We start from the raw sequence: 13,928 nt of genomic DNA on the forward strand, positions 1-13,928 counted from the left end.
ATATAATAAATACTGAAGACAAAAAAATTAAAATAATATAAGAGTATATAACAAAAAATAATATGTGCGTAATAGGCTTGCACGTTGACAGGGATGCAAGTGTTTTAATTCTGCTTATCTCTTCTTTCGCTAAGTGAAGAGTGCAAGACGAATACGTGCGAAAGATTTTGTCTCTTTTGGAAAAGAGCTTGTATGAAGCATTTCAGAGGTGCAATGCATCTCGCAACTACATCAGTCCCTGAGGAATACGAGGGCGCGTAAATCCGTAAATCGGCTTATTACACATCGCAGCTCCCCTTGGCAATTTTTGCATGAAGGACCCATCAGATTGTTATCGTTGAAGTGAAGAAGATAAAAAACGAAGCTACTACCACACTATGCTTCGTAAAATGAGGAACAGGACAGGCTGTTATATTTATGAAAACTAATAAAATTTAAGCTTTTAATCTCCGTTAAAAGAAAATTACGCAACATATAATTGCGAAAATATCAATCTTTCATATTTATATTTTTAAAATTTAGGATGACAGAAAAGGTATTTTGTTCTCAATTTTTTGTTTGATCATGATCCTACTGTGCACCTACTAAGATGATTAATTGAAAAATTATCAACAACTGCACGCTTTATAAATTTCTATTAATTAATTTGTTGGCTTTTGTGGTGGGTTTCGAATATTTCGTAGAATTAATCTAGTTGAGCATGCCATCCAGGATGTGGCTATGAAAGTGCCGCTGCAAGGGTTACATGAGGGCCTCAAGGGTTGCAACTCATAGAATTCGAAAGTTTAGATTGCACCTCCGTGCCTTGGTCCCGACCAATTGGTTTAGTAGTTTCGACCAGTATAACAATGGCGGAAAATGTCGAAATCAGGACGTACTGGTCATAGGAGCGATCTTGAGACATCTCAAACAAACTTTGTTCTGTTTGCTTCAGTAAAAACATTAACATTACAGAATATACGTATATATTGTATTGTAACAAGTACTGTTTAACTTGTCTTCGGAGAATTATAAAAATAATTTTTGGATTTTTTGTTCTTCACAAATAACAAATTAAATTTTCTAATAAGAGTTTTTTAATAAGTAAGATTTTTAAATATTGTATTTTAGATTTGAATACATACTTATGTATATCAATAAATATTAAAAATAATTCTTTAATTACACATAACAATCAAAAAGTTAATATAAACAATTTAATAAATGTATTAATAATGTAACAACGATAAATATTTTCAAGTTAAAGCTACAAATTGTTTAAAATTAACCTTCTACAATAAATATTGAATTTTGCAATCGATTTTTTGATTACGAATTTTGGTAGATAAGTTTTTCAATTTGTAAAGAATAAGTAAAATTCAATTCATTTTCTATGATAGTAAAAACTCGTTTTTGGAGCTTTCACAAATGTGTAAGAATGTTTATGCAGTTTGGAACAATGCAAAAATCTGCACTAAAGTTCGTGGACTCAGGTTGCAGACAAAGGATAAAAATTTCACATTGCCGACGGAGGGTTAATGTTTGAAACTTTGGTGTTTGAATAAATCCAGTACAAGCTTTTATATCTTGAAATAATTTAACTTAAAAGTAGAATATGTTGTTTGTATTGCTGTTTTTCACAAACGTAAATCTCGTACCGTCAAAAATAAATATTTTTTTTATCTGAGTACGAAATTGATAGTGCGACTATTTACAAAGTAAAACCGCAATGTATTGTATACTAGGTATGTGTACCTACTGGCTAACCAAAATGTTTTGTTTTGTGTTGTGTATGTGTGTGTGTGTGTGTGTCTTATAAATTGTTTTTTTTTTTTAAAGTTGCGTTAAACTGTTTTAATATTTCCTTTCTTTACAAAAATGAGTTTAATGTGTATGCAGAATTTGATCAATTACATTTTTATAATTTGCAATATTGTAGTATGTATCCAAATTAATTTATTAAATTTTGTTATATATTATTCCTCTCCTTTCTACTATATTATAATAATTATCAAAAGACAATATGTTTTAGATAATTTTCTTTCTAATTTATTTCGTGTATTAAACTAACAGAAATTCTTTTTCTGTTGCAGGCTTAAGACAGCGCTCTACGGATTCTCCGAGAGGAGGTAAATTTTGTTTAATTAATCTATTTTTTAAGAAAAAAATGACCAATACAAACGAAAGTTCTTCCTTCGAATAATAATATGAAACTCTTGGAACAATTATGATCGCACGCTTTCTGATTTAATACCTAATATTATAATATTCTAAATGCAAATTCCGGAAAATAAGAGAAGAATTGAATTTTTTGGAAGAGTGAATAATATAACGATACGGTATTATATTATTATTTCGTTTATCAAGAATGTTTCTATCATTTGTGTCCTACAGATTATGTTTATGTTGCAATATTAATTACATTTATTATCACTGCATTAACGTGAAATAATAATATTATCATAATTATTATCGTAATAATGTTTATTATTCATCACGATTATCATGCCATCGATTGAACATGTAACCATGCGATTTACACCACCGCGCGCGTGGACTGTGTGCTACATCAAGCGTATGTAATCCGGTGCGCGTTAAAGAATACAGATATCGATTCGATTTAACAGACTCTATAGGCATAAAATTTAATTCGGAAATGCGTCCGCACGAAGTAGTAAAAGCGCGCGGACTAAACGCGAGTGCTAAAACTCATGATCGCTCGTACTACATTTCGGTGCGCTCATTAGCGTAATTAGCGTAAGCTATTCACGTTCTGCGGGCCCAGGTGGACTGGGGACAAATGCTGGTATGTCACTTCATTAACTTGCGTACCATAGGACTCTGAAATAAAAATATTAAATCGTGATTAAAGCATCGTTAAATTCGATTCTCGTAACTTTATCGCATCACTCTCGATCGAACGCACGCGGGATGTACATCATATTTCGCAATTGAACATCAATTCTACAAATCTTTTAATTGCATTTTCTAACTACGAGGGAATAGCACAATCGCTATTGTGTATTTTGAGCCGTTTCTCTCTCTCTCTCTCTCTCTGCATCATAATTCCGCGCAGAATCCGCTTTAAAAGCAGTACCACGCTTTGCAATCGCACGTTACAGCACGAAATGACGCGTTCGAAGAGAATGTGTTATGGATTTTGTGACGAGCCCTGTGAGTGTTTTATCGGTACATTACGCCTGTACAAGCGGCCGTTTGCGTTTTACGGTCAGTCAGGGGTTCACAGAAGAAAATTGAAGCGGGGTGTTAGCGGCTTTTCGCGTGTTTGTTTCGGTGCAGTCGTCGAAGTTATCTCCACTCATCGTTAAAACGCGCCAATTTTTCAACTTTCGACCGTGCTGTGTTCATAACTCTAAAAAATACACTATTGCTGTAGGTGCGGCACGCGAATTATTTCCGATGAGTTTCAGTTTGATTTTTATTTGGATTCGTGACATTACTCTTTCACGAAAACAATTGGGTTCGATCCACACGCGTGTAAACATGTTCTCTACTTCAACCCTAATTCAGATTGCTATTAATCGAATTGCCGATTTTTATATCCCTTTTTTTCTGATTGTGCAATTGTACTCGACGTAGACGAATTTAATTTATAGCTTTCGCGCATAGATATATAATCAAGTTCGTGCCATTTTTCTGTACGATAGATATATTTAGATACCGATAAAATGAAATGGGATAAAAACGACTTTTAATTTTATTCAAACGTTAATGACATTATAGTTGTGATTGTATTATATGATCTAGGAATTTATGGAAAGTTAGATTTTTTTCTAATTATGTCTCAAAATAACAGCTAAGAAAAAATGAGCGCAATTTTATCACGATGTGATTGACAAAAGACGCTCCTTCCTTACCATACACGTTTTTCATGAGCGGCAATTTATAGTAATGTAGCGCGTGACATTATTCAAATTGAATCGTTCGTACCGATTCGTAGTCATTCACCGTTCGTTCTCGATAACGTTATTTCGCTGATTTTTCGAGTCGCGAACTCGCGTTGCGCTGGAAATTCGCTATTTATCGGAGAGGACCAGAACGTCTCTGGCGCGAGTCGTTAAAAAGTAATGTATTCTGTTAGCGGCACGGAATACCGACGAGAAAGAGAGGAAGGAGGGATCCTTTTATACCAGCGGCTCGTACGGATGTTTTCGTCAAAGGACACGCATACCGTATCTTCCCTGTAGCTGCTCAGAAGAGGGTGGAAATCTCTTGAGCTTGGGTCGCTCTTGCTCTCTTATGGAAAGCTAAATTGCCCCCCCCGTCTTCTCCGACGACACCGCTGAATTTTTAGTTCGTTTCTGAAGTGTTCCGCTATCACGTTCATTTGCGCGGTCGCGATGCCATCGTAGATGTCTGACGAATCAGACGCTTAGCTTAACTGAATATTCGATATTTCCTAGAGTGTAAGAGAAGCTCTCTGTATATATAGAGGAATTGTTGCTTAAAGTGATGATTATATTCACATATTCATTGTAAATTTTTATATCTAAAATAGGATAAGAGAAAAGATATATTTATATATTGTATAATAAAATTATATTTGTTTGTTTTCTTTCCAAACTTAGAAAAAAATAGTTTTATTTTTAATAGAACGTATTATTTCTATATTTAAAAAAATCGCATTTATGATGTATGCAATAACTATTGAAAAAAATATCGACATAAACTTCTTATCATTTAAAACATTATTATATTTAAATGATATTGATAGATATCAACTTTTCTGATAAACACAAGTATATTGGAAGAATATATCGGAAAGTTAAATATCTATAATGTATGTATCAGTATCTTTTAGTACCTTTATCGTATACATCATAAACATGATTTTTTTTAAACCACAAACGATTCAAATATTACTGAAATATTGACATCTTCAAAAAGTACAGAAGTAATACGTCCTTAAAAAATTAATATTGTTCTCATCGTATTCTATTTTAATTGACTTAGTAACGGGCTTAATTTAGTCTATTCTGTAACAGTGTGCAAAGTGCTTTTAAACGACCTTTATCTCGTTCGTATTTATTCGTAATTCATCTTTTTCGCGCCGTAGCCTTCACTACAGCGTAATATTTTATTCAAATTCGCAGTAAGATGTTATCTGTGAACACCAAACGCGGAGATAAATTCTGTTGAGTGCGCGATCGATTCATTCGCTGGCAGAACGGCTTAATTTAAACAGCAGTGACGGGAGTCTCCTGCGTAATTACCGTTGCAACTGAGGTTTTGTTTTGTACCTATATACAAGATCGTATGCGACATAAGGTGTGCAAACGTCATACTCGTTTCTGATGCGAACGTTCAGTCTTTGCTGTAATTAAGACTGAACGATATGTACTTATCGCTTTGCGAAAGTTGAGATGGTTTCGCCAGAAGCAATGACGGTACACTTGAGAATTTTTCAAAGACTTTTTCCCCGATTTCAATCGAAAGTTCTGATATGTATTTTAAGACGAGAGGATTGCGAATTTTCCAAATTCATCTTATTTTTTCATGATTTTTTTCTTTTAAATGTTCATACTCGGTATAAATGTTAGTTTATGTAAAAACGAGAAAAAGTTATGCTTCCATTTTACTCTTTCAGAAGAAAATATTATTCTTAAAAGTTGAATTTAGGTTTCTCACAGCTGCCGAATTTCTGTCGTCGCATAAAATTCAGAGATCTTCACTTGAATTGCCCTAATAACGCTATTCAGCTACATTCTATTTTCGCTAAGACCTTTGACGATTCGTTTCGTGTGTTCGCACGCTGTATACCTAAGAGACTTGAGTCGCCGCTTTTCACGGTGGGTAACGTTTGAATCTAACGCTCGTATCTAATTCTGTTTAGCGAAGTGACCGAGATACGTTGACGGCGCGACGCCGCACATCGTGCCGTGTCACACCACGTCGTAGCGTTCCCGCTTGCGGGAAAGTTTAAATTATCCTGTCCGCTGGGAGGAAGCATCTCTCTTCTCCGCGGGGAAACGACTCGGATTGGTCGAGTCTGATTAGTTTGGTGGTCTCATGCCCGTTTTATCCCTACTTTACTCTCCAATCTATCTCTATTTCTTTCTCTGCTTCTCTCTCTCTCTCTCTCTTTCTCTCTTTCTTAATACTTAATTTTCTTCAGTATTCACTTTCAACAACCTCAGATTTTACTTAATAGATTTAAACTCAAGCGTGATAAAATTGTAAGACACAAAGGCACAAAATGACTAATCATTTTGTGCTGTGTATATAGAATTTTATAAAAGATCGTTTACTTATATGGCAATATGACTATGGAATAAAATTTCTTTGAAGATTCGAAATGATCCGTTTTTGAACGCACATTCAAGAGTATTTTTCGTTTTGATTATTATGATTAATAATAATTCTTTTGCTGTTGAATATTTATACATTGTTTATTCTTTTTTATGTATATTTATAATTTCTTTATTAATAATGCTGAAATTTTACTGTTGTACTTTGTGCCTCAAATTTAATCTATTATATAATATATTTTAAGGGAACACTAAAACGTATAATAAATATTTCATTTGTATTCTATATATGTAAATGAGATACTATTCTATTTTATTCTCTCTCTCTCTCTCTCTCTCTTTTTTTATTTTTTTCTGCTATCGTTCTCTCTACAGTTTGGTAATTAATACGTCAGACTAAAGAGATTGGCAATAGTGCATTCAATGAAGATGTTGCTACAGCTTTCCTTTTCTTCGGACTAATCAGAAATTGTCAGATCTGATACTATGATTCACTTTGAATTTCCTCAGCTTCTTTCTCCTCTTTCGTCTTTTTTTTTTCTTTACGCAGATCTTCTCTTCCTTTTAATACAGAAGCATCGTACCGCGTAGCTACGGAATAACGATGTTCCTTGCTTTCTGTTTAATCAAACCTCTTCGACTAACATCGCGATGGTTTCGGAAACCCGTATCAATTCACATAATGAACGCCCGGAAGGTGTAGAAGCGGCTTTATGGGATCTCGAACCCGTCTCCCGAGAGACGCGGTCGGCTTGGTTTAATCAGCTGGCGGATATTCCTACGATATACACAGCAAATTCCAAATCTAGTCTCCAAAGTAGCGGAGTATAATGCAAATGGAATTTCTCCAAGTCATCGGAAGTTTCTTAACGCTTTCTAAATATATTCGTATAACGGTAGAAATAATCATCTGGAAATTTCTTTAACAGAAAATAGCTTCGCGAGTTTGTTGTATGGCAAGTAGAAACGTTATTCCATTACTTTGAAAGCTGCAAGCAACAGAAGTTGTCTAAAATGGACATTTGAATATGATATGTAGAGAAGTTTGACGTATCTGAATCAGTTTTAGAGAACTACTATAAATATACCGTCCGAGTGAGTAAATGGACAGTTATAATTTCGCTATGTACGCGGAATTACGTAATGTTGTAATGTAAAATGAACGTCTAGAGAGTCGCCACCTGTGGTGACGATCTGGATTGGGCCTTGGTGCGATGCGACGGTCGCGTCGTGCCGCTGCCATAAACTATCGCTTCCGGTAAATCACGTTCCATATCTCTCCGCGTTGATGTGTATCGCGCGAATTAATATTTATGGCATTACGTTGACCGTGTCCTCCCTAACGCGCGTTCACGCTGGGTGGGATGCGTTCTCCGAGTAAGGGAGGATGGGAGCGTTAGGATTGACACGAGATTGCATTCGTATCAAAATGCGCGCTACGTAGATGTCAGGTGTACTCTGTCCTTCTTGCTGGTCCGTCGCTTCAAAACGGCGCGATGTGGAAACGAGAGAAAAAAAAAAAACATCGGGATGAAATAAACGAGATAGAAATAAAACGAATTCAACGAACCGTAGAGTACACATCAAAGAGTGGCTATGAGGGCGAGAGCGCGCGAGAGGCGAGAGTTCTCTTTTGTATGGATTGCCACGGTAAATGGGATGCAGCATAAAAACTGCTGGATTACTTTCAGCGATTCATCATGTACCGATCAATCGCGACACAACAGTTGCTCATGCAAGCATACAAATTTTAGATCTCGAGTAATCGGTTTATATATATTTTTTTTTCGACATTTAATCAGGGAATCAAATTTAACTTTTGGTTGTAGAATGCTGTTCAATTTTGGTAACTGCGTTGTAGTTGTTTGGATATAACATAGTGTCGCGTTGCATCAACTTATATTTTTGATTAAAAAATTCCATTAGAGGTTGATATCGAAAGTTAATAAAGTAAAAAATGATATTGAACTATACTGCACATTGTAACAATTTTATATAAATTTATTATATATAAAAGTAATCACAATGGCCGTGCCTATTATTTTTTATTTCCTCCAATCTTAGCTGTGCATAATTTAAAAGTAATTTTGCAATTTTTTTGTATGACCCAATTTCTCGCAATTTAAAGTTTTAATTACGCATTTAAATATGTAATACTGAAAATAGACGCAAACGTCTTGTAGAAACTTGGTACAGTCTTATTGCGATTGAAGTATCGCACAAAGAACGTGTTGTATTAGCGTCGCAAGTAGCGGGAGAGGTGCAGAAATTTACTTCGAGATAAACGTGGAAGAACGTGGGGGGTGCGCGACTATTATTATTCTCATGTAGATCTGCAAAGTTCTGCGGCGTGGATCTGTTGAAGAGCGATAACGAGGCGAGGAAAGCGCGCGAACTTGCTTCTCACTGAGACGCATTCTACGCTAATTCGCTCGAACAGCAAGTAGCGTCAGTACCAGATGTTAGACGGCGCCATTCGGCTGAGCGCCCGCATTTCGATCTAAATTTTATAACGGAAATTGTAAGCGAAATTCGTCTTAAGTCGGCTCGATGGCGCCGATTAAAAATTTTCCCGGTAGAAAAATCATATTGCGTATACATTGAACGTTTAATATTTCTCAAAAGATATCTTTTAAGCTTATTTATTTTTTTTTTTTTTTTAATAAAAACAGAATTTTTATTAGAGACCTATAATTGAAATTTTTATCAAAATGAAACGGAGTGAAAAGAACATGAAAAATTAATACTGTACCTATAGTTGGTGGATGTTGAATAAAACTAAAACATTTGTATCTGTTGAATAAAACTAAAACGTTATTTGTATCTGAATAAATCTGAAGAAGCAAGGAACGTTGTTGTAGATTAATAATAATGATGTTACAATCTTTACGGTGCTATGCTTACAGAAAAGCAGATTACACATTACGAAAACAGTTACAGGAACCCGTTAACTTAGCTGGGCATTAAAGTGGAATTAATGCAGTTTCGTAGTTTTATTTGCGCTTTCTTTCGTTTGTTTCGCGATTTAATTACCTCTTGTTTCCGCTCCTGCTTGATAGACATTTTAAATTGGGTTACGGATAAATCTCCTCCCACTTTTACGCTTGATAGTTTTCTTTCAAACAATTCTGCGAAAGTACTCAATCATTAAAACGTTAATTCTTACAATTTCCGACACAAGAAGTAATGGATTTATGATCATGTTTTCGAGATTTTCGATTAAACTAAAGGCAAGCAAACGCGGATCGAAAAGCTTTGAGGATTGCGTCCGTCGCGTTGGCTGCAGTGTTCATAAAGACGTAAGTCAGCCTTTCGTGCACTCTTCTTCGTCGAACGGCGCGAGTACCGTCGATACTCGTCAGTAATGCAACTCGCGCTATTTAATACCGGACCGACGAAGTATTTCTCGGGACCGTAGGGGCGAAACTCAATTAACAAAGTGGCTCGTCATCGTCTCCAGCATCGAAGCGAAATCCGTTTAATGCACTTTATCTTTGTTGCCGCAGCAACGGAAAGCACTTGAAATCCGTTTAATACACTTATCTTTGTTTCTACAGTTTATGGGGACCGTTTTGCTTTTAACGTTTATTAAGTTACTGCGAAAGCGTGGCAAGACGTGAAGCGAATGCGTCGGCATATACAGAAAAACGGATAATTTTGTCAACGGCGGAGACTATCTACACGTGTATCTATTACATTTTTACACATTAGGTTTTACGATTTCCTTCTCTCACACATCTCTTCTTTTTTTCTTTCTTTCATTTACGATGTGTTTAATCATATATTGACTTCGTCTAAGAGAAAAATCGTTGATATAAGAAGGAAAAATATATATGACGAAGAAAAACTTGATGGGACGCTTTCATCGCAGACATAAGCAAGCTTCGAGTTCAGTTCAAGTTTTAATACCTTCAAATACCTCTCTCACCCGTGTAAATAGAGCTTGATAATTTGAACGTTGAATTGTTTCGTGTGAGTCTATTTTTACGGCGTGAGAATCTCGTCCTCTTATACATCTTGCCGCACAAAAACTCGCGAGATTTTCTCAAAGGGCGGACAACAAGAAGGAGAGAGCGGGTACGAGCACCCACTGGGGCTCTCGATGGATCAGAGAACTTCTTTGTACCGCCGAGTGGATTCCTTCGTCACATTCGACAGGTGCGCGCACGCTCGAGGCTGAAAGTAGACGGCACTTCGCGCGGAATTCCACTTCGACTTTTATCCCGAGGGCGTTTCGAAATCCCTGGAAAAACTCGAGCCCTCACCAAGTCCTCGTTTTATTTTCTCCTACTTTTCTCTCCTTTATCACAATTAATTGCGCCGAATAATTTCTGGATTCCGACATGGTACTCATTTCTCGTAAGCGACTCGTTTGGCAAGATAGACGCGAGTCATCGGCGACGACAACGACTCGAAATTTGCAATTAGAGGAGACGGAGTACCTATACGATGAAATCGTGTCCAGCTGGCCCGGCCATGGGAACGAACATGGACAGTCGGCCGCTTAATGGAGACAATTTATTATTTTCAACTTCCGAGCAAGCCGTACAACGGGTCGCCTCTCACGTTTTCTCCCGGTGCGAGAAAACTGTTATGGTGATGGATCGTAGACCGAGAACCGGACGGGAATGCGAGAGAACGGAGATGTGCAGCGAAATGAAATCTGTTAGAAATGAGGGCGCAACTAGACGAATACAGCAGGTTTAATACAGTCAGGGGAGGAATCCGAAACGATTATTTTACCGCATAATCGTGCACCAGAAAAGTTCACTCGTCGGGAAATCGAGCTTGCGTCAGCACGACTGATAACTTTGATATGTAAACCCAATGTCACTTTTACGTCTTCATTCGCGCTTTTATACGTTTGAGATTGCTCCTACTCTTTATATGCAAATCTTCCGCGGGATGTCTCTCCCTGGTGATAGGTGTCCACATTTAGGGTTGTCGTTGTAAAAGAAAAAAATCGATTTTTTAATTTGACCAAAATTTAATTTTCTTGTATCCTTTGAACTAAGGGTGAGCAAACGATGAGCAAACGAATGCATGAAGAAAAAAATCGATTTTTTAATATTGGGGGGCCAGCTTCACACGAGTGTCGTTGTATCAAATACACTGTGAAAAAAATTTCATGTAAATTACAACAGTCATAGTGGGTAATTTTGGGACCCACTATAATAGTTGTAAAGTTCCACGCGTTTGTAAATTTTCTATATTGAAATAAAATTAATTTCTTAATTTGTAATTGTAATTTTCCATCCAATGTAAAGATAAATTTACATTATCAGAGATAAAATGAACTAATTTTTGTAAAATCACACAATTTTACAAATTTCCACTATACCCAAATTGTGTAATTGTTACACATATTATTTATGTAATTTTACGCACTTTTTTTACAGTGTACAGCACGAACTAATAGTAACGTTATAGTAACGTTATAATTTCCTACTCAACACACCGTAACTGTTATGTATATCCGTGTTATATTACATTTATATTGTTGAGTGGGAAATTATAATATTGATGTAACGTTGCTATTAATTTGTGTTCTGCTGATAATAATTTTACGAGATTATATACACACATGGCGGTATAACGTTACATATTCTAATGAAAAAAAGAAAACGTTACGTTATGAAAGTTGAAAAGATTTAATTTGCAAATTGAGGAGCGTTTACAAATACGTGTTAAAATTCATATCTTAATAAGAACTTCCTCTCAACGTCACCACGTGAATATGCGTGGTGTTTCCTTTTCAACGATAGCGGAATACCGATTCTCGGATGCTCGTATCATTATCTCGACCGTGCAAACAACGCAACCACAGTCGTACAGCTATATAGACGCTACGGACAAACTACAGAACCGTCCAACCTTTAATGCATCGCCAAGCGATGTTGTTTGTCAATGGCAACGGGACAAGAGGGAACTACAAGTGCGCGGGCGTGCTCATGCACACGGACACATATGCGTATACACGTGCCAGAGTTACCGGGAATTGCGAGTCGCAATTTGCTACAGCCGGAATTCGTAAGGCTGGGTCTTGAATACAGCCGCGGGGGTGTGTCGAGCTAATTGGCTGCGGGGGCGAACTGGGCCACCGTCGGTTTACTACCGCCACTGGCAGCGTGGCATTTTGTATCGCGTGTCGTGTGCGCGAAGTTTCCGACATCGGTGATTTTAATTGCGCTCGGAAAATCGGTTTGTGGCACATTCAGGCGACGAACGCGTCAGACTGATCCCGATTTGAATTAAAAATGACGAAAGCGAACCGGCTTTACGCTACGAGAACAAGAGTGGGATTTCTCGTGTTTCCTTTATTATTATTATTTTTTTTTTTTAAGACAAACGATCTCCGCCTTATTGTTATGTGACTCACAATTGCCGCGACTCGAGGCTTTGTTTGCGAAACCATTCTAATTTGGAACATTGAACGTTATTATCTACTCGGTTAGTGTACATGTATGTTTATTGCATTTGCGATATTTAGTGTTCGATTCATATTATTGTAATTTATGCTCGCGGCATCATGTTATTATACCATTTGCGATTTATCGTTATTATGCGAGCGTGATGCGCACACTCTGATATTCAGAACTGAATAATTTCTTCATCGGCTCATAGGCTCACCCGGGCTCACCTGTCATCGACATGCAACGCGCAAATCGACGGATATTGAATCGCTGAACTTCATTCGATCTTGCCGATGGGTGAAACGCGGGTCGTACCATGGTGAACGTTTTCAATTTCACTCTCGTTATCGATCTGCCGCACGAAACGAGAGTAGGCGTGCATCACATGGAATTAAAAGTTTATCGCCCGTTTCTGGAACACGTAATAACTTTAACGTATGATACGCTGACTCGCACCATGCGGAAGATTGTTAATTCCGTTTAGGATGGTTTTAAAATATGTATACATTCCGTATTTCTGGAATTAATTTGTTAACGAAATGTCGAATTGATAATCTTTACGATCGAAAGACATTTCGTATTTTATATATATACACTGCACACAATAGAATTTTAATTTAAATCGTCGTATAGTTTCGAAGAAATTACATCCAATCAAAAGCTTTTGATCAAGAAAAATTTATTGCAAATGAGTCAAAGGATCGGTGGATAAAAGGGCTGACGGTACTCTGTGTCATACACATATTATATTTTACTCGCTTATTCTACTACTGGCATATATTCGAGGAATTCCAATACACGTTCGCAATTATACATGATATATATGTATATTGTTAGACGTGCTTAGAATGTGAGAAAAAGCTCGTTCGTATTCATTGCTGGGGATATCATTTGCTGTAGATAATCTTAACAATATTGGCTATTTCGATAAATATCGGAAATAACACAACAGGCTAATTCAATGTCTTGAACAAAGAATTATCGGGTGTATTAATCTTCATAAAAAGTGGATAAAAAAAAATAAAAGTTTTATGGAAATTGAAGATTGATTAGAGCTCTTTAATACCATGCGACTTTTCTTACACCATCATTTGCCGTCGTACAGTACAATACACACCTTGACATTAACGATCCTCTGAAATTAAGTGCACATGGGTATTTTTCACGAGCGCGGACGTCGCCGTTAAATATCTCGCTCGGTCATGTCCGGTGTACTTTAGAGAGAACCGTCTGGAGGTTTTATTTCGATTTCGCGCTACACTTATCG

At 36.7% G+C, this 13,928-nt stretch overlaps 1 protein-coding gene across 1 annotated transcript in view; it reads left to right on the forward strand.

Annotated features, from left to right (window-relative positions):
* Window positions 1–1,708: 1,708 nt before the first annotated feature.
* tei (irregular chiasm C-roughest protein teiresias) overlaps window positions 1,709–13,928 on the forward strand; it is a 224,663-nt gene continuing 212,443 nt past the window's right edge. The window contains exons 1-2 of the mRNA XM_018541287.1: window positions 1,709–1,724; window positions 2,073–2,108. Of these exons, the coding sequence (XP_018396789.1) occupies window positions 1,709–1,724; window positions 2,073–2,108 (52 nt within the window). The remainder of the gene's footprint in view (window positions 1,725–2,072; window positions 2,109–13,928) is intronic.

This window comes from Cyphomyrmex costatus, unplaced genomic scaffold (genome assembly GCF_001594065.2).
Source record: "Cyphomyrmex costatus isolate MS0001 unplaced genomic scaffold, Ccosl1.0 scaffold281, whole genome shotgun sequence".
NCBI classification, from domain to species: domain Eukaryota; kingdom Metazoa; phylum Arthropoda; class Insecta; order Hymenoptera; family Formicidae; genus Cyphomyrmex; species Cyphomyrmex costatus.